The sequence below is a fragment of the Numenius arquata genome, chromosome 11 (assembly GCF_964106895.1).
Source record: "Numenius arquata chromosome 11, bNumArq3.hap1.1, whole genome shotgun sequence".
NCBI lineage: Eukaryota > Metazoa > Chordata > Aves > Charadriiformes > Scolopacidae > Numenius > Numenius arquata.
In genome coordinates, this window is record NC_133586.1 from 13,842,556 (window position 1) to 13,869,478 (window position 26,923).

General features: G+C 40.7%; 1 protein-coding gene across 1 annotated transcript in view; it reads right to left on the bottom strand.

Annotated features, from left to right (window-relative positions):
• MYO5A (myosin VA) overlaps nucleotides 1–26,923 on the bottom strand; it is a 96,008-nt gene that overhangs the window by 60,983 nt on the left and 8,102 nt on the right. The window contains exons 2-5 of the mRNA XM_074155805.1: nucleotides 25,401–25,511; nucleotides 23,592–23,763; nucleotides 17,786–17,930; nucleotides 639–795 (exon numbers count right to left, since the gene is read on the bottom strand). Coding sequence (XP_074011906.1) covers nucleotides 639–795; nucleotides 17,786–17,930; nucleotides 23,592–23,763; nucleotides 25,401–25,511 — 585 coding nt within the window. The remainder of the gene's footprint in view (nucleotides 1–638; nucleotides 796–17,785; nucleotides 17,931–23,591; nucleotides 23,764–25,400; nucleotides 25,512–26,923) is intronic.

Sequence of the window (26,923 nt, forward strand, 5' to 3'; positions counted from 1 at the left end):
CTTGCCTACAGCTAGTTACACAAATTTCCAGAACTGAAACATTATTCTGAGCTAATTATAGCAAAACTACATCTTCCCTCATGTTTTTCCCCTCTGAAAGAAACTGTGTGCATCGCATGCAACTTTGTTTTCTCAGTCTACCTTCCATAATCACATTTCCTAAAATTGAAGATTTGCTTTACTCAACAGCTCTCTTCACTTTAAAGTACAATCTACCTGCCCCCATTGTGTGATGTACATGTCCGGTGGGTAAGACCAGGAGTTTAAATCTTCTTTGGAATTTTACATACAAAAACAGTCTTCTGCACTTGCATTTGGCCAGCAGTCTGGGAACTACCAGTGTTACAAAGCTGAATAGATTTAATGCAGTATGCATATAAAAATTGCTTTGTTATGTGAAATAGATTAACAATACTGAAACATCATCTCCTGTCCTCTCTCAATCTTTCATAAATAGTACACAAAATAATGCCTAAACCACATGCCAGTAAAGGGATTAAAAACAAAGTGTTAAAATATATTTATCCTAGGTTCTTTGATCCTTAAAGAAGTATGGATTGCTCGCTCTATTGAATGCTTATGTTAGCCCCAGAATAACTGCAGCTGGAGGGTGGGGGTCAGTGCATTAGCTCTCTTACCTCCATGATGGGGTTGGAGGCCAAGACTTTCTCCTCAACATTGGCTTCGCTGGCAGATCCACTGACCGTGGCAAAGTACCTCATGGCATACTTAGCAGAGACGGTCTTCCCGGCTCCAGACTCCCCACTGACAATGATTGACTGATTTCGCTCATCTCTGAAACACAAAGACATGTTAATTACCAGCTGTTCTCTCAAGGACGCTTATTTTTTTTGTGTCCCCAACTTGGCAACGACCCTTCCACCATAAATGGTAGCAATACAGTGATAATGCAAATGCAGAAACAAGGCTGTTAGTGAGCAAGCTGCCTGAGCGGCTGATGGGACTGCCTGCCACCAGGATGCTCTGCCGGGATGGGCGCTGCCACCACAGCCCAGCTGGCCCTCAGAGCTGCTCTAGAGAACCTGGCTACGGGGAAAGTACCTGCTACCACTATCCACTACGTCCTTCTGCACCTACTTCTATCCAGAGTCTCCGGTAAAGTGCTCCACTAAATTATCCACTGCTCATTAGTAAAGATCATTAATGCCATCTTACAGATAGAGAAATCAACAACAGAGTCGACAACAGAAACCTTTCGTCCTTCTGATCTAATCATCAGCTTTTCCCAGCATTGTTCTGAATGTGAAAAATTCAAGCAGGGCTGTTCAGGACACAAATAGCAGCTCTGGAGCGAAGACAATCCCTTTGTTGTAAAGTAATTTCTTCTCGTTTAAAAAAATCTCCATTTGCTACTAAAACAATTTTCTCTCATCTCAAAGAGGGCTCTATCGATAACCCCCAACTGTATGACTAATAAACACACTACAAAATAACAAGGATATAAATTAGCATTTATATAGCATGAATCTTTTAAAATAAGGACCATTCTTGCTTTATACAATATTTTATATTTCCAAAGCAAAAGAAGTTGAAAAGAATGATGTTTCAAAATACTCCTATGAGCTGGGTGAACTTAACTCTGTCTTACATCTTACACTGGAAAGTGGAGAAAAAAGGAATAAAATTTTACCCCAAAGCTTTATAGAGCTGGGACTGAGACACAGAAAGTATAGCCATGCCCCAGGCCAGGCTGCACTTACAGCACAGTAACTGTGAATGAAATTTTGGGCATGCACATGTTCAGGCAGCACACAGGCAGTCTGCACAGCCTCCAAACGCTTGCTGAGGCCACCAGCAAATGCCATGAAGAGGAAGCAAAGAAATATGCATAGAAAAACTATTTGTGGTTTCTGTAGCCTAAAGGTCTTCCAGAAGATCTGGGGTTCTATTTCTGAGATGGTAAAAAAAAAAAAAAGCTGCTGATGAAATGATGAAGCTAAATTACAGACCATGTTGTTGCTCTCAAGCAGTTTCCTATCTTCAAAAACATCCCCAAGCTCCCAGATAAGAGCACAACTCCAGAATCTACTTCATGTTGCACAAAGACGTAGGCTAAAGGAGCCTCTGGGTACATCCCACATCTCCGGGAGAGCCAAGGTGGGATTCGTTTAACTGAACAAAGGCATCGTCTCAAGCAGGTTTTCCACATTTCAGTAAAAGGAAATTACTTTAAACGGCTGGGTGCTGATTTAAATTTAACAGGAATGCATTAAGAAGATCGAAGCAACCTAATTTTATGTTCTCAACTTCCCTTTAACACATGCGATAGGTGCGAATGACTACAGCACAGTTCACACATCCACACACACCAAGCTGTCCGTCCCAGGGCGAGAGCTGTGGCAAAGCCAAACTGCTCAGCTCATTACGGGGTTGTGTGTAGTCCAGGACCCATAGGCTGAACTGCCAGAGGCCCAGCCTTGGCCACAAGAAAATGGAAACACCCGCTGATGAGACCTTTCCTTACAGTGGCCATCAAGCCTTCTCTGCACCCTCCTCAGGGAGGTTTGTGGTGTCTGGGATGGCTTGTGGTAGCAATGAAGACTTCCAGCTGGGAAAGGAAGAAGAAACACTCTTGCTTCTTCCCTATTCCCCCTCCCTGAGTCCACCAACAGGAGACAGATGTGCACGAGGGACAGCCTGTGCCTCTGAACGTCAGGCAGTGGCCTGAGTTATATAGTTGCTCATCGTCAAAAGGAGTAGTGGAAGGATGAGGTTCATCCAACCAAATGTATAATGTCTCGGCTTAAATGTGACAACCCATAACAATTTTCCTCTCATACAGACAGTTCCTGCAGTCATCCAAAAACAGAGAACAATTTCTTCATAGGACTGGTATTGCTCCCTTTTTTATTCCTACTGTGCTCTTTCAAATAGAAAAAAAAAAACCATACCATTCTAAAATATGAAGCTTCTGGTCTGATTTCAGGAGCTGCCAAACACAGAGGATGGGCAATGACAAGCTTTTCATTTGCAGATCACCAGCTCTGTTTCATGTATTAAATATCATTAATATATGAAGACCCATGAAGCTCAAGTCCTATGAAATGTATCCTCTGATGATTAAGCTTATTTTTAGCTTAGTTCCCAAAGTACAGAGGGTTTTCAGAAAACAAAGTAATGCAACCTCAGTACTACAGACTTCTGAGTAAACTGTCAACAGAAGACTAACTCTGCTGCCAAGAGAGGAACATCGAAGTAAAGGTGTCTCACTCTAACTGTCACATCCCCAAAGACATATCTGTGAGTGTGCAAAGCACGTGCTGGTTTTGCAGTCCCCAGTCCCTCCCCGGGAGCTCAGGAGCAGTGGGAAACACCAGGGTCTTCAGAGGAGGGAGCTCCATCTTTTCAAAGACAGCAATGAAAAAATGGGGTTGATATAATTTCTCCTTAAGAATACTGTTGCTAATTACCCTAGAGTTTCCTTCCCCCCACGACATAATATACAAAAATGTACTCTTCTCCTTAGCACTCATTCATGTGCTCAGGAATAAGGGATCCATTATTATATTGCTGCATAAGTAAACACACACACGCACTTTCCATAAATTCGCCTAGAGAAGATATGGCTGATTGTGTGCGAGCAATGAAAACGTTGCTGCCATCTCTTCTGCGATGAATAGTTGTGTTTGCAGTGGCTACGGCAATCATGAGAAACAAAGGGCTCGCTCATGGTCTGCAGCGGAGTCCTCTGGCATCGCCCTCCCAGCGCTCCATCCACGCTCAGAGCCACTCTTGTCTGCACAAGTACATTAGTCCATTGTTCTGCCGTAACACACTGGAGTGACCACCCTCTAGCATATTATTCTTTCTGCTTTTTGGCAGAGGGAAAGGAAAACACAACAAATGGGCCAAGATCACAGTCGACATTTGAAGAAGGAGAAAGGGCAGCGTAACACAACACCCCAAACACAACAGCGGCAGGGGACGATGAGCTGTCACTGCCACAACACGCCCAACAAAGAGGCCCTACTGAAGAAAAAAAATATCGTTACCTAAAAGAACTTGCGTTTTCCGTGCTTTAGAGAAGATGACTTAAGGACCGATGTCTTCTTGGTTATGTCGCAAGTTCAGTGCTCTGAGAGACAATCTACCTGGAGAGACTGCATGTCAGCTGATGGATGAAGCTGATGTAATTAAATTCAGGTCATCGTAACGTAAAAAGAGTTTTATTGAGATAAATAGTGCCTGCATACCTCAGCCCTGCTGATTGTTGATTGTACATCCCCTAAAGGGCTAATCCCAGCCTTTGTTCTATCTGGAGCTGTGTGGAGTGACTGAAAAGTCAATCATACTTAGAAATTGGACATCCTTTGTGAATTAGCAATGGTTTGCCCATCCATTATCCACAGGAGCTTTCTGCAAAGTTCCTGGCCCTTTTCAGGGAAGACTTGGCATATGGTGGTCCTACCACAGGCAGAAAGATACTTAAGTCTTTCAAGAAGGAGGGTGGGGTAGTCCTACCAGGCAGCTGTGTCCACTCAGCAGAGGGCTCTTTTATGTCATTAAAGAAACAAAATGCCACACTGAAAAGAAAACAGTAAAAAAAAAATAGAATAAAAATACCTTGGATAGTGCATGAAATGTGGTGAGAATTATTTTTAATGGTTTGGTATAAAGCAATGGTCCATCTGAAATATAACTTCTGCTTATGCAAAATGAAATTTGCATAAGAAGGCTCCATTAAAAACAAAACAACAAAAAAACCAAAACAAAACAAAGGAAAAAAATCCCAAGAAAACACAAGTTAACAACACCCTGAGTTTTTTCTCAGGTATAAATAACACCTTTGGAGTTATTTTTAGATAAATCATTTGCCCCCAACCTTTGACCTGACGTTTTGAGCACTTTACATGTCATCAGTCAGAAAAAAAGCTGTAATTAAAACTTTCAACCAACGATACAAGAAAGTAGGGCAAGAGCATTACGTGTGACACCACTTTGCAGCCCAAAAGCCACAATCCATTATCCATGCAACTCTTCATCTTCTTGGAGCTTTTTCTTTGAATAAAGCACATAATCAGATTATTTTAAAATTAAGATTACTTCTGAAGGGAGGGAAGATTTTAATTATGCTTTTACAAAGGGAAATAAGGGAAAGCAAGCTGGGAGACGAGAAGGTGGAGGAGTCCTCTTTCACCCAAAGGTGGATAACGATCACATCCTAGGATACAGAACTATATTGCAGTGATACGATACCAAGCCAAATACTAAGCCAAAATATCTTGAAAAGAGGTGTTTAATGCCAGCAGGCTGAAACAGATTGATTGGGACCAGTTTACTATTCATGGAAACACAAAGTATTGTGTTCAGGCATCCTCGGGATCACACTGAACTTTTGCCATTTCTGAACAGTGCAGAAGAAAAAATGAATGACAAAACCAAAATAAAATTTCAGTTTTAAGATAATATTGCCATTTCTGAACAGTGCAGAAGAATAAAGGAATGACAAAACCAAAATAAAATTTCAGTTTTGAGATAATTGGTCGAAACATTTCACAAGCTGAAATTGCTTGCAGAAGCAGGGAACTTGATTCCATATCCATTCTCTCAGGCCTACACTTTAAGAGTCACATGAGGGTAACAGCTATTTCTTGTCAAATAAAAGAGCAGTAACACACTATGGAATAAATAACTGATAATTTAAAACAGTGTTACCTATCACAAAAATAATGCTGATGTGTAATTTTGAAAGGTAATATTCAGATGCTATATCCAAGCCATACACAACTCCACTCCTTATGACAAGTAATGGCCATAGAATGAGCAATAAATGTCATTAATTTTTCATATCGTAATTCCGGTAAAGGACAGAAACAGATTTGTGCATAGGCTGGTAAATTTTAAAGATAATTTCGCTTTACCTACAAAGTTCTGTCGACAGGCAATATGTTTATGAGGAAATTCACTGTCAGAGTGCCAAAACGGAATAGATGTAGACTTCTTACCTGACTCCTAGAAGCTTAAGATTACAACCTACATTCCAGCAGGGTTTCTTTATGCTTTGAAAAATCATTGCAAAATTCAACACTGAAGACAGCTTCTGCTCAAAGGAGGTTCAGCACTGGGGAAAAAAAGAGTGCTACAAACTGACTTGAGATACCTTACATGCAGAAAAGGACTTTGCAGAACATAAATGAAATGACGATGCACAGAAAGTGGTTTAAAAAAAAAAAAATCAGTTTCAAGATGTGAAAAAAAACCCTTTGTTGAGGATCTGCATATATCTTAATGCAATACTTTTAATACAAATGACTACTACTAACTTTAAATTCTGTATTTCATAGAAATCTGAGGGAGATGCTTTCAGAAGGGCTGAGAATGGAGGAAACGCTGCTCCCACGAGACCATGGCTGTCAGCTGCAGTGGGAGCAAGGGCAGGACTGTCACCGGCACCTTCAATGTGTACAGAGTGCTGCAACAACACTGCCCAATCATTGATGGCTCTCAACATCTAAGGCAGCTTTTAATGATTTCAGCTGACCAATGGAAAAATTGAGGCAAAAAAGAAAAAACAGTGCAAGAAATTAAACATTAAATTTACTAACATTAAAGGCAGAGTTGTCAATTTTCAAACAATTTTCATTCCTTAAGATCACTACACCCACTGAAGCTCCTGCATCACAGCTGTTATTTCCACAGCAAACTGTCCAAACAGATCAGGATAATCAAGACGTACAGACTGAAAAATCCCTACAGATATTTTTGTTTACCTCCCCTCCTCTATACCAATAGAAATTCCTCTCTGAAGCAGGAACTCTAAAACAGTTAAAAACCTACACATCAATAAGCATTTCAGAGGGAATTAAAGAGGCCCAGAGCTATTCAATTTAATCATCAAAGCACAACATTGTTTTTGTGTTTCTTTGCTTCCTATGAGTGATGCATCGGATGTATCACTTGATCTTGTCTTTCAGACCATGACTCCACACCAAATAATGTCAAATAGATATATATATAAGCACACACACCACAAAAACATCAGCCTGAGAAAACAAACAAAAGGAATACAGAATTATTGATATCAACCTCAATATCCGTATCAATCCATCCATACCCAAGCCACCAGCATCTCTACCTGGCAAAAGCGTATTATTAAGAGCTGATTTTAAAAGATTCTGATACAGACTTTGAAACGCTTGCCTCTGATGAACTACTTCAAAGCTGAGTTGTCTTAATGCCATAGATGAGATTGGCAGAAAAGATCAGTGAGATATCCTTAATATAAAATGAAGAGACCAAATAACAGGGCAATTAGATGAGGAGAACATTAGTACTTACTTTGCCTTTGATCCTAAATCCTCTACGCTTGTTAACCTTGAGGACACTGCCAAGGTGCTGATCTTTTAAAGGAAGCTTCTTGTCAGGGTGGTTTGAAGGCCACCAACTTCAGGACATCTTCTCCCCTCACTGCTCCAGTGGTAAGAGGTTTAATTAAATCTAATGCCTTTTTTGTGGGTTTTTTGGGGGTTTTTTTGCAAGTTACTACTGATTTCCTCTTTTTTTTTGGAATAACAGGTTTAGGTTATGGCTGAGGGCACCAACTCCATGTCATATGACAGTTTCATTTTTTATTTAAATCAAACCAGCACAAACTGCTGCTAAAGGCCTGGTCCTGAGATCTTCAAAGGTTGAAATCTCCTACTGCTTCAATGCAAGAACAAGAACATAATAAAATAGCTTTTGTTTAATCTAGCTGTGACAGTCTGGTCTGCTTTATCTCACTGCTGTTTCTCTACTGCAGTTCTGTTGTAGTAAAGTAGGCCTGTAAGCCTGAAATTGCTTTACATTTTCAAAACAGTGAATTTTGAATGACCAAAGAACCCAACACAAACTCCTAGGGAAGGAACCTGTGACTCAGGGAACATTTGGGATAGATCCTGTTCTAAGTGTATACACGTAATTACACTAACATCAGTGTGTGCCGTGCCCATCAAAGACAGGCAAGGAATGAGCGATATGCCATCCTGCAGCTGAATTAAGGCAGCAGGAAAACCAACCCAAGAAAATAACTGAAAAACTAACGACTGAATTGCTGAAAGGTCAGATAGGTCCGTTCTGAAATGCTGGCATGTTTGAAATCTTGCTGTGGAAGTTTGAAAACTTCCATTAGCTGCAGCTCCTCTGAGAGCCATGGGATTAACCAGGGACCAACACAAACCCAGCTGAAGCTCAGTGACGTGTCTTACACCCTACACTATGAAGCCGATTTCCAAACTGTGCAAGGCTACACGTACATACATGCAGCTGACACGATTAAGTGGCTCCTGCAATGCAAACATAACTCTGACTGAAGTAAGCAACCTATTTTTTGTGATCAACCTCTCAGCATCCCGGCTGCATATTTGTGACAGCATTTGACCAAAATAACCTGCAGTATCTTCAGTCAGAACATTCACACGTCTTTGCATCTGAGAGCATGACTAAACAAATCTGTTCAATAAAGACCATTTTCCAGTTTCCCCCGCAAGAGGCAGCTATAACAAAAATAAGCACAGAAAAATTTACCGAATAACTTCCTCATTGGTAAGATGAAATAAAAGTTTACACAATGCACTGAAAATAAAAGCAGCGTGGAAGCGCTAAAAATCATTGTAACTGCTTTATTGATGTGCCCAAATAACTTAGAAGTATTGATGTTACAGGAATAAAGAAATACATCTAATACTCCACCTGTTCCAAACAGCTTATTCAGTCTTGGAATAATTACCCACAGAAAAGATTTTAAACTCCTTTCTTGTGAAATCCATTGGCTTTCATCAGGTATCAACATAAAGTTAAAAGTTCTCTGTAGTATGTTTTGTGAGCTTCACAGAAAGCAGTTTGATTAACTAATTAAGAAATTTAGGAAGGAACCTCCCAGCCCTGGCAGGCTCAAGGGAGCACTGTCTTCAAGGTACTGGGAGTCCTCCAAAGCAGGAGAGAGGGATGAGGAGGAGAGGGACGAGAGAGCAGACGAACACAGGGAAAAGGTAAAGCACCAGAAGAACAAATTCGTGGTGTAAGATGAAACGGTAAGGTTTCGCACAACTCATCTGAAGGCTCACTAAAGAGATCTGACTTCAATAAATGCTGAAATGGAGCATTTCCTAAAAACACCTGTGATTGTAAACTTGAAACCAAACCACGTCCATATTTTTCTTCCTAGAACTCTCTTCTTTTTTCAGCACGACATGTGGTCTGGGAGAAATACAAGGATTTTTTTGGCAGGGCTCAGCAGCCCGTGCTCTCCCCAAGACTTGCCCTCTGCAGTCCCCTGCCAGGGCAGGTCCCAGGTCCCCTCTTTGGGCAATCATGCTCCTTGTCAGGGCGATGCTTCCATGGGTACCGTTACTTGCTTTACTCAAAGACCAAAATTACTTTTTACACTTACGCTAAAAATGAAAGGCAGCTGTAAAACCCACCAGCCCCAGAAGCTTTAACACGAGTCAGTGCAATATATTTAGCTTCACCTTTGCCTAAGCGTGGTGTTGTGTGGCAGCAAACAAGGCTGAACATGTTCTTCAGCACTTGTTCAGCGCAAAGCCCTTTGAAACTCAGCCCAGGGCGTGCAGCATCTGCCAGGAGCCATTCTCAAAACTGGCAACTCTACAAAGCGAGAATTTCCTTTTCAAACAGATGTAATTTAACTGTTCAATAAATAAATAAATAAGAATTCATTCAGCAGTTCTCTAATGCTCTCAGACTGATTGAGAACAGCAGCAGCCAGGTCCAGGCAGTCTTCCCAGCACCTCTCACAGCATCTTGCCCTTTGTCAACCTTTTGAACAAACAATTTCAATCACAGTTTTTTGCAGCCCTAAATAAGTTCCGTTATCCCGTTTCTGGATTTGGCTCCTGGCCTCCTGAACATGGGAAAGCACCCCCGTTTTGTCCATTTACTTTCCAACTGCTTCCTATAGCCCACATAATGCAAGCACATCTTTCCATTCTCTTTAATTAGCTGATGAGGCCCTCTGCCTGGGAGGTCACCTTCGAATCACAGAATCATAGAATGGTTTGGGTTGGAAGGGACATTGAAGATCATCTAGTTTAAACCCCCCCACCACAGGCAGGGACGCCTCCCACGAGACCAGACTGCTCAGAGCCCCATCCAGCCTGGCCTTGAACACCTCCAGGCATGGAGCATCCACAATATCCCTGGGCAACCTGTGCCAGTGTCTCACCACCCTCACAGTAAAGAATTTCTTCCCAGTATTTAATCTAAATCTCCCCTTTTTCAGTTTAAAACCACTACCCCTCATCCTATCCTACACTCCCTGATAAATAGTCCCTCCCCATCTCTCCTGTAGCCCGCTTTAGGTACTGGAAGGGGCTATAAGGTCTCCCCAGAGCCTTCTCTTCTCCAGGCTGAACAATTCCAACTCTCTCAGCCTGTCCTGACAGCAGCGGTGCTCCAGCCCTCTGATCATCTTCATGGCCTCCTTTGGACCCGCTCCAACAGGTCCACGTCCTTCTCATGTTGAGGGCTCCAGATCCACAGACTGCAGGGGGGTATCTCACCAGAGTGGGGCGGAATCCCCTCCCTGGACCTGTTAGACACGCTGCTTTTGATGTAGCACAGGATGTGGGGGGCTTTCTGGGCTATGAGCACATGCTGCCGGCTCATGTTGAGCTTCTCATCCACCAACACCCCCAAGTCTTTCTCCTCAGGGCTGCTCTCAGTCCATTTTCCACCCAATCTGTATTTGTGCTTAGGACTGCCCCGACCCACATGCAGGAACTCGCACTTGGCCTTGCTGAACTTCAGGAGATTGGCACGGGCCCACTACCTTCCTCTGGAGAAGTCTTCCCTGCAACCAGGCAGCGCCAATAAACACCACACAGCGCTCTATCTTTAACTGTACCCCGTGAAATCCTTTTTTCCCCATTTTTCAAGTTTCTTCCTTGCAGTGCTCCTTTGTGCAGCGGGCACAGCCCCTCCTTCCCTGTGGAGCCACGGCATCCTGGTGTTCCCAGTGCCGAAGCCTCCAAATTCACTTGTATTGGCACATCCCAAAAGGTGCGGCCTGACACAGATAATTATTTTTTCCACCCTCAAAGGGCTGTTGTGCAGATTAATGAGGTAACTTTTGTAAAACACCCGGAATGTGCAAAGCGCTATGTAAGCGCTAAGGACTATTATTATTATTATTATTATAGACTGAAGTGCTTTGAACCGTTCTGTGCCGATGTGATGGCGGGGGGCGGGAAGAAAAGAACAAGCGAGTTCCTAGCGCTACGCCCCAGGAGCAGGACAGCAGCCCCATTTCTTGGTCTGCTCCAGGGGCACACCCTGCACCCACCGGTTTATTTTGACTATCTGGATCTGACATGCTCTGACCCGACACATCCCGCTCCCCAGAGACACCACGCATCAACAACTCGGACATCTTCAGCTGCACCTTGAGTCACAGCAATTGCTCCCAACTAAGCAGTGAATTAATTCTTTGTAAAATCATTCGTTTTTAATAGGCATGAAACATTAGCCCAACAAACCATGTTCTTTAACCACATTTCTAAACATAATTCCAGTTTAACTGGTTTTTTAAGCCTAACAGCGTTTCTCACTGACATCTTCTTTAGCTGCTGGAGAAAAGAGGATGTTCTGAGCACAGGACCGGGGACTGGAAGCTCAGCTCTGGGCTGATCCAGGCATGGCCACAGCACACCATCTCTGCCTTACTTGTCTTCTACACAAGCAGAAATTGATATACCAGTATTAGCGGAGACAGACTTTGGTGAATGCTTGAAAACTGCCTGGAAAAAATGACGCCTTCCATGAAAGCAAGCGTTACTATTCAATATATGTTACCTGGCGCAGAGACCCCTTAATGCTGCAGGAGATGAAGGCATGCAAAATACAGCACGTTAATTTTTGTATATTGAAAAAAAATTAGCTTTGGGAGAATTTTACCAGGAAACCCATTTAAATGCTGCACTATATATTACAAACTCTATTCTCACATATTTTATTGTCAAGCTGGTGCGACCAAGTCATCAGACACTAGATCAGGATTTTCGATTCAGGGGCTCTGCACTGCCTTGGTGAAGTCACCAAAGTTGCTCTCTCACTCCACACGTCTGTTTCAACTTACAAAATGGAAATAATGATACTGATCTCTTCTGTAGAAGACTCTGAGATCTGCTCATGGAGGTGAAATATTAGTTATACATAACCTGAATTTTCTTAAGTCCTTTCCAGCTGCAAACTCAGCCACTCCAAAACACCTTAAGTTCTTAAGCGTCTTTTGGTCCTCTTCAACGACAGCTTGGTAAAAAACAGCAGATGTACTTTTTTTTTTTTTTTTAATTAACGAATTGCACCACTTGCCATTTTAATTGTATCCAGGAAACATAGCTCTGGACTGTAAAAATGGCAAAAGGTGAAAAGATAATGAATTGACGGTAACATCTCTCGACACATACAAATGAAGAAAACTGAGGTCAGCACATGGTGCAAAATCATGACAGATTGCACTCCAGAGGAGCACAAAGATGAGCCAGCACTATGCAACTGATTTATCTAGGGATTAGTCAGAGGTCACTCCTGCAATAGTTTAGGAAAGCTCATTGCTTAGCTACCAGCAGGACACCTCACATGAACTCTAGCTTCCAGCTATGACCGGAATTAACCCTTTTGTTGCCTTAAAATAATCACTGCTCAGACAAGTGGGTCCCTGTTGTTACGTCAAGTTGATTACCCCATCTGCTCTCTTGTAACACCGTAACATGCCAGACCCAAAGTATAACAGACTATTCCAAAAATCACCTGTTCTCACCAGAAAGGACAATTTCCCTTTTCATTCTAATTTTAACAACAGAGCCCCGAAAGTACCACCTCTTTTCAAGGTAAGTATTTAATTTTAAAAGTCGTATGCCAAAGCCCTAAGTCAAAGGCGGCCCTTGTAGGTCTGTGCTGTGCCCCCCACAGCAGGCTCTCGTTTCATAACTGGATAAACACTCGTGACGGCTTGTTAATCATCCCCCTCCCGACTTCTGCCAGGGGAGAACAGAGTATCCCTGTACCAGGCACTCGGAAGCAAAGCAGCAGCTGATCAAATGTGCATTTTTATAAGAGGACATCATCTTGGGATGCCTAGGATAGCTGGAGACTGTCAGGCAAGGTGCTCTCAACAGCTCACCAAGCTCCTTTTGAACAAACAGTGACAGAAAAAAATCTTCCTGTAGCTGAGAGCCATCAGCCACATGCCGAAAATCTGACAAAACAGAGAGGCAGCCTGCTTATTAAAGGTAATTTAATGAAGCAGATACACACCAACATTGAATAAATCGTTATACTTTGTCCAAACAGAAAAAGCAAAACTTTGGAGACTGACGGTTTAAACTCTGTTGCTTTCTGCCCTGGTATTTGTTGAGTTTCACAGGGATCTCATCCCTACGTAATTCTGTTACTTTCAACTTGCCATTTGCTAGACAGCTTTACTAATTAATCAGGAGGAAACCTCCAAGTTAATTTATTAAACTGAAAAGCACTGAACTCTGCTGTATCTGTCATCAACCACAAGTAGAAGTGAACAAACCAGACCAACAGACCAACAAAACAGACCCCAACCAAACGGCTGATAAAAAATGACATTAATCTTAATTACTGCAATATACCCTTACCAGGCAGGCGAAGTGATCCTGTGTAAGAGTGATTTAGAACTTCTTTCCCTAGTAGGGTTAGGAAACTGATAATCATAAGTCTCATACATTAATGCAATTCTTAATAGTTTCAAGAGGATAATCATCAACATCTCCTCTTATTGCAAACCATACAGTTAAAAATGGAGGCTCATACTGAATATTATAAAGAAAATGAGCTGCACCTGCTGCTGGTTATGATTTCAACTGAAGTTGTAATGTATTAAAAAAAAAAATAAATTCAAATACTTGCCAACTGATGCCTTGCTTCCATTTTCATAGTTACCACAGAGGACTAACTGTGAAGTCTGAACTTCTTTTTGGTTAGTAATTTGGAGATGTTGACTTACAAAAGTGGTATGCATTGTAGTTCAAAGGGCTCAACACATGCAAGCACCCACATGCCGACGTTGCAGTTTATATTTTTCTGAGACAAAACTAAATTCTTCAATAATTATTTACTACCTTTTAAGTCGCTTGTCTGTCTCAAACACTGTCCCGAGCCTGTATACGTTTGCTCAAGCAAAGCAAGCTGTCCATGAACAGTATATTGCCTGTCCATCAGAGCAGGTCCCAGCAATTCCCAAAAGCACAGCTTGTTCCAGGTGTGTACAGCTGTGGCTCCAGAACCCCAGCAGCCCCCAGAGGGCTCTGCAAGAAAGCCCTAAGGCAGAGGGAGCCCCTGGGACAGGCCTCCCTCCTACGGATCCTGCTCCCTGGCAGGTGGATCTCCTCCTGCTGGGATAGAGGGAGAGATCTGCTCCGGAACCCTCCCACCCGCTGGCTGGGGGATCGTACAACCCACACCAGTGAAGCGTGGTAACTATGAGGCATACGTAACCCTAAGTCTAACACAATTTAAATGCAGCTGTAAAACTAGTTCATTGCTTATTTTGGGCACAGCAGAGGAAAGGTGTTGGAAATGAAGCTGCCAGTCTGGGCAGAGGAGCTGAAGGAGATGGAGAGAGAAAAGGAAGAAGGCACAGAAATACAGATGAAAAGGGAGGAAAAGCGGGGGGGAGGAGACATTAAAAGAAATACTAATCCAAAATGAGATTAGTCTTAAAAGAGCTGTGCATGTTTTCCTGTGCTGGAAAAGACAAGAAGCTCCTGAGCAAACAATAATCACTTACTCGGTTGCCAGCTACGGGTAAAGACAAGCCATATTCCTTTCTGGCAACAGAACTGCTGTTGAAAGAGGAAATAATGGATGCCCCAATGGGCACACCCCTTCCCAGACTACACGTACCATGCCACTGGGCTCACTCTATGCGGAACACTCCAGGTGCGAAGGTATCTGTATGTGCTGCTTTATGCTGCCATTAACCCCAAGCAATTGCTGAGCATCACTCTTCATGAAGAAGCCAGACGTGAGCTCCATCCCTGACAATACAGCAGTCAATGTTTTTGCACTGTATTTTTCCCAAAGACACAGTACAAGTGGTTAGTGTATAATCACTACCTTTCCTGATTGCTGTCACGGGGCATTTTCTATGGCTGAAGAAGACCACAGAGATCATTTAGTTACAGCCAAGCACATGGAAAAAGTTTCTCAGCCACAGCAGATGGAGTAATGAAGCTGGCAAGAACAAATTCTAAATCGTTAAATTATGAATTAACAAGAAGACTTAAGAAGTAAATATTTAGAAGAGCTCACTGAAGCCTTATGGATAGGAGCATCACGACCAATTATTCCAGTGATCATTTAAACATGGAGTTAGGAAGGATTAGAAACAACAGAAAAATAAATCTCACCAATTAGATGCATAAATGCAGATTAATGCCATAAGTAGCTACCATATGAATATTTGATGCAATTATTAAAGCATTAATGAAATAGTCACAGACCATTTGATTTTCATTTTTAAATAACCAGATGCAGAAATGTAAATCTGCACATTTTTTTCTTTAACTTCATAATTCATGACTAAAAGGGGATTTGTTCAGAATGTAGAAAGTATCACTGAAGTTAAAGGGCAGGACAATTGATGAAGGAATTGGAAACAGCATTAAAAAAATGAAATTCAGTGAGCAAACCCAGTGCATCCAAATGACAGAAAAAGTTCTTAAAAACAAACAACAAAAAAAGTAGAGAGAAAAGAAAATAAACACTAGGAAACTAAATAAACAATGAAACTGTTACGTCAGGTAGAGGAATTTTTTTCATTTTCATTACGTGCCCAGATTTCATTTTGCACCTATGAAAGTACTGTCAGTTATTCATAAAAGAATAACAAATTGTTTATAACAAGTTGTAGACACACAGAGGCATTAATTCATTAATGCAAAAGGATTACTTAAGATCATTTCCATTCTTATATAACTTCTCATCATTTGTTTCAAAAAGAAACTTCTGCCACATCTTATTTGTTATTATTCAGGACAGCAGAAGTGCTGGAGGGCACAGGGAGAGCTGAAGAGCAGGCAATTAACACAAAAAGCAAAAAACCACAGCAGAAACTCTAGCCAAAATCTCAGCCCTCTGAGTCTTCCTCTGAGGACAGAGGATGCAGACAGTGGCAGATGGCGATCTCCAGTGCACAGGCTTTAGCCAACAAGCACACAGAACGCAGGTGATCCCGCAATTTGAGATTTCAACACAGTTAAGAGGTAAGCCTGCTCCAGACAGTGGTTAGAGGCAGCTCGTGGAGAGAGAACTCCCTCCAACCTCTTACTTCCACTTATTAAGAACAAAAATTCTGGGAATTTGTATTACATCCATCACTGACATATAATGGCAGGTGACTGTACTGTGCCGCAGACGTAAAATCAGGCTAATTCTTATTTTCTAGACCTTTTAGAGGGACTTGAGTAGCAAGTCTTTTTAAAACAGCAGTGATCCAGATCTGTAAAACAGTGAGTGAGACTTGAAGAGCCACAATGCAGATGCGACTGTCATAACATGCAGTTTTGCCTTTATATTTCCATACCAGATTATATGTCTATTTTCTCAGCAGAAAGGAAGTAAGGCAAATACCTCTGCCACTCAACAGTGCAGATGGAGGGTATTTTTGAAACTGGCTATTTCGAAATTATCCAAGTCATGAAGCGTTGCCCTGTACCGTACTGTTTTCTTTTGAAATTATCTATTGCGTGGGTATCATGAATCACCATTTCACGTACGCAGCTGACTAACTTCACAGTGTACAGAGCATTTTATTCATTCTAGCTCTCATAGAGATTCTTAAATGAACAGATAGCTAATTTCAAAGATGAATATTTTACCATTTTCAACCCTTTCTCCCCTTGCCTCCACCTCCCACAGTACAGCTTGAGAGCCAACACAATTAATCCAGAGATCTGCCACTGTTTTACTTGATTAATTTGATCATGAACTATATTGTTAACAAGGAAAACTGTATCAATAGCTCACAGCTAACCAGAGAGGATACCGGGGACCATCTTGTTAACCATACAGCACCCCAAAAGATCTTTACCTAGAAACAAAATATTCCAAAAGGTCCTCAAATTGGCAGGCTCTCGGAGTGAAGGGGCAGAAGTTTCTAACAACCACTCTCCTTGGGTGACAAGTTCATTTTCATGCAATATTTAAAGAAAGGAGGATCTCCTGCGCAGCTGTTACAGTGACCTTAGAGACACCATTTCCAGGCGCTCTGTGCAATCGTTCCTCTGCTCCCTCTTAATTCACCAACAGCCACAGGCAGATTACGAAGCCAGGACTTTACCAACGTGACCAGGAGCCTATAATAGCACTCATAAGCCGAGGGACTTTTTTTTTCTGTCGTCAGTACCACATATAAATAAAAAACAGTTAAGAATCTGGCACTTTTCTCTTTAAAAATACACTGATAACTAAAAAGTATCTCCATATTTTGCTAATCAAAGTAAAACAACATAATCTTATAAAGTACCGGGCTAATTTTAGACCTAAATACCGATAAGATCTGTGGTTATTCCTGTTACCTGTCGGTGGCCATGATCTCCCCGTGGCATTCGTAATGCTGTACTGTTTGCCAACCTAGGCAAATTACCCTCTTGTGAAATGTACTAAAACACTGGAGAAAAGACAGATCTTGCAAAATATTTCATGAGCTATAAATTAAAGTGAAGGCCATTGGCCAGAAATTTTAGTCTTACTCCTTTTAGAAAAAAAATGAATTCAGGACTAGTGGTCTACAAACCTGGCCATCTGCTTGTATGCTTCTTCAGCCACCGCAAAGATATGTGGATCCATATCCCCCATATTTTGGCCACTGTACGCATTGATGATATCTTCGCCATAGATAGGCAGTTGCTCATAAGGATTTATGGCCACTAAGACAATACCTACAAAGGAAATGAACCAAAAGGAATTATTAATAGCTGTTTCAAAAGAAAACAAACCAAAAAGTGGCTTTAACACCAACTGTTGTTCTAGCCTTTCTAAAAATATTAGCTAGAGAAGAATAAGGATCTGATATTACTGACTTCAACAAATATTTATTCTGACCACAGTTTTGCGTACAAAAAGTGTCAGAAGAGTTTACTTCTATCCTGCTTTAGGAAACACATCAGGGACAACTTTTGAATTTTTTCCTCTAGCTGCCTTTTCTAAAGTTAGTGAGCATGAAACAACCAGATTCAGAGTGCGTGGACTTGAAATACAGCCTGCTCGGTGCAGTAAACCAACGAGTGTGCATTGTACGTCCCTGTGTTTTACTGTGAATTACAAGTGATACCATGATTTCTGAATTACAACTATTATGTGCCTTGTTGACGGCCAGTTTGGATACATGAAGCGTGTTAACCCCTCAGCCATTACGCTGCGCCCAGGAATAACATCTTCAGTTTTTGTAACAAGCAACAAAGGAGAGTCATGGTGCAATTTGGATTCCAGGGCACCTCTACCAGTCAGGCAGGACAACCTCCTGCTCAAAGGGATCAAAAAAAATACATGTAGACATATCTCATAGGGCTGATACCCAGTGGTATACAGCCATGTCACGAAATTAAGTAATTACAGCTCTAGAAGGCACCATAAAACCCTCATCTAATACATCTGTCTGTATGACTACTTACACTTTCCATTTTCTAGTCTTTCCATCCCAGTTAAACACATATCTGCCTTTTCAACCACCACTCATTACTACAGCATTTCTAAACTCATACCATCCTCTCACTCTCCCCGCACAGGAGAACTTACTCTTGCTCCGTACGCCCTTCCTAGCCACAAAGTGACATCTCAAATGCTTTCGGTATGGTTTTCTTTTTCATGAGAAATGAGGATTGCTCTGCCCAGGGGGGTGATTTGCCAAAGATTATGTATACCTTTCTCTCCTGCAGCATTTACAACGGGTAAGGAACGCCTGTTTGCTCCGTGCAGGGGTGAAAACACTGATCGCTGCCACATGAGAGCCAGCCGCGGCAGGCAACCTGTGCTCTCTCGACATGGCCATTCCTCCTCACCTTGGCACAGGATAAGTGGGGGGGTGTGTGTGTGTGAAGAAACCCTAATTTTAACCGTGGCCATTTTAAAAATAGAATTTCTATATATATAGAATATATAAATAAAATATATAATATAATAATAATATAAATATATATAAATATATATTTATATTTATATATATAATTATATATAATATAAATATATATAAATAATAATAATAATATAAATAAAATATATATAGAATTTCTATATATATTTCTTACATATATATATATATGTATATATTTGGGTGCCTAAAAGCGACAATGCAGGTGCAGATGGCTGCACAGTGACTGTAGCAAGCATGCTACGCACGCTCCTTGGACAAACCATCGCTGAAGAACCTGGTTTCCAAACCAACGCTGAAGAATGCCAGGAGCATTGTCACAGCCCCCAACTCGCTTCTAAATTTACTCAAGAATTCACACGCACACACACTTCCTCAGTGCAGATCCCAGCCCTCTGCTCCGTGCAGATTACAGTGGTGTGACGTCTATCTCAGAAATTTTCCATGGAAAAGCTGGGAGAAGTGAAAGCACCTATGGTCTAGCACTGCTGCCAGGATCACCATCCCATTTTTAAATCCTGGCATGCATTTACAGATCAAGCACAAGCCATAGCAAAAAACATTAAACAACAATAGAATATCTTTCACAGAGAGATCCGAGAGACCTTGATCTATTTCCTCGAATATATGGCAAGTTTTATGGCCAGACACGCCCATGCAGGGAGAGTCGGTGTTTTTCCATCGGCCAGACTTCACTGAAATGACTCAGGAGCTTGAGTGAAAAGTCTCTATAAAAATTTATGCCAAGTTCTAACGCTGTAATGATGAGCCAAAAAATAAGGGGAATGGAAGGGGAAGGGACCTCAGTACTAGCAGACTCAAGGAATATTTTCGGCGTTGGTATTTAACATCTGCCCTCTGTAACTGTGAAAAAGTAGTAAAAAGTAAGGGCGCGCCACCGAGCTGAGCCTCCCAGGCTTGCATGTCTTATCAAAGAGACATTAAAAGAAAGCTGTGTGAGGCTTCAGACAATTCCCTCCTGCTTTTGGCTATGTTGGCAAAAATAAACCCTTCAGAAATTCCAAACAAGCAGCCCCGTGACACGTCTCCAGCACATTAAATCACTTACCTTCAGTAATGATCTGTAAAATGTGCAAGCAACTGCCATATGGAAATACCCAAAACAAGTGAGTTAGGAATTATATGATTTCTATGGAACTTTTAAATCCTGTCTCACAGGACTATAATCCAGATTAATTTATATATAACTTCTCTTTATCTCCACTAAATCATATTGCTGTTTTAAGAAAGATCATGGGCCTTCCCAAATCAAGTTTACGTGTGTTTCTGTTCCTATAATTACACTAAATAAAACTCTGGCTACTCTTTTTGCCATTCTTCTTAGCTAATTCTTTTCTCTTGGATGTATTCACCCATTTGTGGACAAACTGGATATTAATATAAATAATTTATTAATTTAAATTAAAGTTTGCTCCCCTGCATAGCAGGCAGTACTTTATACATATGAACTAACCAGCAGTATTCACTGAGGTTTCATCACAGCTATAGCAGTCTTTCCATGTAAACATTCAAATTTTCCTTTGCAACTTTTCAACTTCCTTCATTAATCCTTCATTTCACATCCCCAATAGTAAAGCAATGTTATAAATCACCTCTGAATTGCTGGTGAAAGGCTGACTTGAAATTAAGAAATCAGGAGGTTTTTCTGTTTAAAAGCTTGGATTACTTCAAAGTGAAATTTTAAAGAATTTAACATCAATATGACATATTACACTAAGGACAGCATGGTTGAAATAATTTCTAGTGCCATGGACATCCATCCCTCCCAGATCTAGTTCTGCTGGTTGAGAATAATGTTACCGTAGTTCTATTGGTGGATTAAAGTATTTTTAATCTCCTTCGAGCTAGATCAACTGGGTTAGCTTAAACCACCTTCACCGGGTATTTAAACTAACCTGGTAATGTGTGAATCAGATTAAAGAGGCAAATACAACTCCTCCTGCAGGCAGAGCTCCAAGGCAATAATCTTTGCAGAGGAGAAGCCGCTTGTACTCTGAATGGGAACTGATGGGACGGTTTGAAAGGTGAACGTCTGTGGCCAAAGGACCCGATTTTCAAAGGCTGACATGCCAACAATATTTTCCTTACCTTACAACATAACGCACATATGCCTACCTCCCAAGCAAATAAACCCACAGCATTCTGCATTCCTCAGGTCACCAGTTAGTGTTAAACCTCCTTCCCCTGCACTTGGACCACCAGGAGGGAACCCCCATGCTCCTGGATCCACACATTTCTAACAAACCTACACACAGTTCCCAGACCCATCACTTCAGACTTGTTTGGAAGCAAAAGAGCTGACCAAGCTCCTCCATCCCAGGCCCTTTGGCAGACCCACTCCATGAGGAGCTAAAGGCCTTCCAGCCCTATGAGAAACTATAACACAATGAAACTCGGGCTGAAAATCTCTTACAAGCTCAAAAGCCCTTTCACAAAACGTTCCCCCATCAAGAGCTTTGCCGTGGGGCACTAGGGACAGAAACACGGACAATGGCTAAACTGGGGGAACTGAGGTGGTTTCCCAGTGCTGGAAACCAAAACTCAGCAGGGGTCGCCCAGAGAGGCTGCAGTATCTCCATCACTGGAGGTACCCAAATACTCAGATGCTTTGACTGGTCCAAGCCCTGAGCAGCCCGATCTAGTCAGACCTGTTTTAAGCAGGGAGCTCCACCGAAGACTTCCAGAGGTCCCCTCCAACCTAAATTATTCTGTGCCTCTAGTCATGCTCTGACTGCATGATGGGATGAGACGTGGGTATGAATCATCTCCCACTCCTACGGGGGGGAAGGCTGGCTGCAAGCAGAGGGAGGCAAAGTCTGATTCAGCCCCCCGTGGTCTGAGAGCAGGACTGGGAGCAGATGTGCTCTGCTGAGCATCCACAGGTCAGGAATACCTGGAGTGAGCAAAATGCAGCAGGACACTAATACCTGCAGTCCACCCATCACCACATCTTTAACGTGCTGGTGGCCTTAGCTCTCCATACCCATCACCATGGGTGGAACTGTAACGGGGACCAGGAGAGGAAAAATCTGACCCTTGGCATCCTCCATGTGCAGACCAGGACAGGACAAGGCCTTCAGTCGTAAAACACGAATTCCTGCTTCAGACACCTGCAGTCAGGATTAGCCAGTATCTGACAAGGACCACCTTGCCACATGACTTCCCTACTCCACAGTTGGCGAATTAGCACAAAGTACAGTGAAATTATAAACAGCGAGTCTAATACATGATGACATCATGAAGGCTCAATATACTCTGGCATGTGATACCCAGAACAGGGATTGCCTTACAAAAGTCTGATTAGAGAAGAAGTTAAATTGCATATTTAAAAAGAAGTCATGGGGCATGTTTTCTGCTGGCATCAACTGAGCTACAATGAATATGCAAATGACAATTGGACTACACCTACTGGAAGAATGTGTCTTTGCCTTCATCAGACAATTCCAAGAAGGAAAGTGTCAATATCTGGTTTCTAGCAATCACGTCATCATATTATGTTTTGTTTTACTCAGCTTAAAATGTAAACAAATCCACCAATGACTTAAACTGTTTCTTATTCACTAACACAATATCCAAAGTACATATTTCAATATTTGAAAAACTAACAAAGTTTTTATATTGAAAGGTTATATTAAAAGTTAGTAATGTATTTTGACTAAACAGTGAGATTTAAAAGAAACACAGGCACATACAGAAAAAAGTCCAGAAGCATGAAATCCAAATTTCAAGCCTAAACTATCTCACAATGTTTCTTTAAATCTTGACTGCAATTTTGAACCTACGACAAAGTGATCATTAAAGTGACTTCCACCATTCTGGACATCTGAAACGATCACAGGCAACTACAACTTTGAGTAACCTCTCCTGTGAGTTCAGGGGTATTTTTTAAACCAAGACTGTTCATAATTGTGAATGGACAAGCGCTGGCTCATGTGCTGTTACGGATTCAGTCCTGTAGTGGCACTGACTGGAAAACACGAAAAAGAGAATAAACTGGCATCTCCTGTACAGAGACAGAGGAGCTTGATGCAGAGTTAGGCATAAATCCACCAAACCGCACAGGTATCTGCCCCGTGTGAAGCTCTCCTCCAGCCCATGCCTATCTAAGCAAGCCTAAGGGGAACACCAACCAGCCAGGAATCCCATAAAACACATAAAAATCTCAGCACACTAAAATTGCTGAACACACATTTTATAGAGTCCACTGGGAAGGCAGAGGGATACAAAGCAAAGTCAATTTTCTCTGAACCTTAACACTTTGAAGTCTATCTAATGCGCTTAATGATCACCAACACAGGGACTTTCATAGAACAGCCCAACATGTCCTATCATTAAATGATTTTAAGTTAAAAGCATGCATATCAATAATCAACCTTCCTTTTGCTGTCTACCATTCTATGTATAGATTATGGTATGAAAAGACAGTACTTGCCACAATAGGTATAGATTAGTTTAGAGTCTATAAATCGGACTTTGAGGTTGTGTAAAACAGCCGGTTCATGGAGATAACTGAGCGCTGTGAGGTCATTTTCACCAACAAGTATGTCAGGGTTTCGCAGGGGTGGGAGTTCCTTGGTCTTCGGATCTAGGCTATATTCTAGGTCCTGCAAATCAAACAGAAATGCATGGTGAAAGAGCTGGTGGTCAGGTTTTCTCATGCAGTCCCTCCAACCATTCTTCACAGCAAAACATGCCCAAGTCACAAAGCACGACGCAAGATTTAACTTTTTTGGTAATTTGAGGGGGCGGTTCTTTCTCCAAAAATGTCATTTAAAATTTCCCAAAAGGGTTTTCTATATGCAACAGGCAACCATAAAGAGACATTATTTTTTTAAACTATCACTTAAGCAAATCCCTTTCTCTTGCTGCTAAATCTTTTTATTAAATAAAACAAACGGTGTTATATCATAAATCTAACTAGTTTTTCATCCTATTTTCCTCTTGAGTGGAACAGAGAAAGCAGATTCCCAACAGTCTATAGCCAGCTTCATACACAGTAATATGACATAAAAACATTGGCAGAACGCCATGAAGAACATATAAACTGAAAAAAACCCGCTACTTACAATTTTTGCAAATATAAATTAATCTCTAATGATGATGTTTTAATTGCATCTGTCTGTAGATCTAAAATTACTTTATTTACCAGTTATTTTCTTGTCCCCACACAAAGTGACTTAATTGGCAAACACCTCCATTCTGCTACATGCAATACTCAAGGGTGCAGCATCCCCACACAGCCCAGAATATGGGGGGGGATTTATCTTGTCACATTAAAAAGGTTGCACTCAGTTTGCCATGTAAGAAATATGAGTGAGTCAAAGACTGAAATGTATTCAAGTAAAATGTTTTATTTAGAAGCTATTCTATATATATAATTTGTTCTTTTTACTTCACAGCTATGTAGGTCTCTACATGAAAGTAGGATCTACTGGTAAGAAGGAAAAAAAACACTGGTAAGAAAAGAAGTTAAAAATAAATATTTGGCCAACTGCAGTAGATCTTTATTTTCCATGGGAAGATCTCAGGGATCATCATTGTTATATATTAAAATTAAATAACCATTTAAATGGCATGAAAAAAATGAACCAGCCTTCAACTAGAATGACGCAACCTTTATGTAGACACGTCATGATTTTTCTCTACACCATATACAGCATCATTTCATAATGCTTTTAATCCTTGCCCCTTTTTATCTTTACTAATCTTCTGATGGTTATGCTCAACTTAAAAGTCACTATTCTTTCTCTGCAACACTGTTCTCCTAGCAACACTGTTCTCACTGGAATATCAAAGCAGGGTTATAGCTTTAACAGCCGAAGTAGAAAAAGATGATGCAACTGAATGTAATATGCAGTGGGATAAAAGCAACACGTTTATGTTTATTTCTTTATATTATATTATTATATAATAATATATATTTTATATTATATATAATAATATATATTTTTATTTATATATTATAATATATATAATATCTATTATATTATGTTTATTTACAAAAATCCATTTTGTCTAATTTTTAAAAATAAAATAATTTTTAAAAATTAGGCAAAATGGATTTTTGTAAATAAACAGTATGATTTGTTACACAAAAAAATACTACTTGAAGTCAGTGGACAAGAATAATTGCACATACATAAATATGGACATATTTTGACAATATGGCTTCCTGTGTAAGATACATCAATCTCAGGTCAAGAGCACGAACAATCAGCTTATGGACAATATGCAGACCTACCTTCCCCTCTTCAAGTCGAAGTTGAAGGACTTTATCTCCAGGTTTATAATCTTTGAGAAGTTCTGCTGACTTCCAGACCTCCTCTGGATCAGGGATCCAAACCCTGGCATACTGCAATACAAGAACAGCAGCAAAAGACCAGTGACTTTTTGTTGCAATATAGTTAAACCATCAATATACATGACACCAAAAGCTTTTTTTCTCTTTTGTTAAAATACTTGTTTAACAGTCAAAGCCTTAAGCAACAAACAAGTTAATTAGTACATCTGAGGTGAATAAATTGTTTTATCTACTGATAAAAGGCTACACAAGTTTAATTTCATGGCCTATGGAGAAAGAAAAGGGCACTTTTCACACAAAATAACACTCCAAGGTACACATTCAATGCTGAAAATCTACAAATACAAAAAAGGGTTTTCAGAGAGATCAAAAATTTAATTATCAAAAAAACTACTTAGAGAAACTCTTCTGAGCAGATTCTAAATGCATTTGCAACATAACTTTATGTACCCCGAAGAGAACACTTGGGCACATTCCTGTTAATGCAGGCAAAGCCATATGATCTCAAGTATTAAAAGCTCTTTCTTTTGTAGTTGCAAATAGGGCAAGTTTAAAATGGATTATCTCCAGAATACCAAAAGAAAAAAAATGAAAAAAATTGGTTGAAAAGGCCTCCAAATAATAGGAAAAAAACCCCAAACCAGCATTCCAATTAATGACCATTTTCACACAAACTTTATTCATGAAAGTAACCCAGAGCAAACATATGACTTGTTTTCAAAAACAGAAAGAATATTCATATTTTTAAATGATTGAAGATATAATGGTTATCTCATATCCAAGAAACAATTAAAAGTATATGGAAACCACCTAGTTACTTATACAGTTGCATGTACATGCAAATATGTACGTATGAAAACCACTCTTGAGTAACACAAGGAAAAGGCTACGACATTTTTAATATATTAAAGCTTCTGAACCGATGCTCTTGCAACGCCTAGAGAGCACCGAGATCACCCCACACCCCTCACCTTTGCAAACAAAACAGCTTCCTGACTTTAGAGGTGCAGCCACGTTGCAAAACATTCTCAATCCACTAAATTATTTCAAAATAACTGTAACAGAATTGTCAAAGCATGACATTTGATGGCAGAGAAAACAGCATGTGGTCATCCAGCTTCATCACCTAATCTTACACAACTGATATTTGCATAGATCTTCTGCCTCAAAGAATGCTAAGGCTGCTTTTTCTTTTTTTTCCCCCCTCTTATTAACCCAGTTTTCCCACTCCTTAAAATGACAAACTTCTGGTTTCTACTAGGGATTTCTTGAAAGACCAAACTTCATATTGCCTTCGTGTTGTGAGACAGGAAAGGATGAAATGATTAGAGCAAAGGCAGAACTTTGTAGTAAATATGTGGTCATGGTTTTTTTTTTTTCTTTGAGCTTTATTAGTTTCATGTATATTTGCTATTGTTTTCAGTACAAAAGTGCAGTATTACTTTATTATTTACATACTCTTT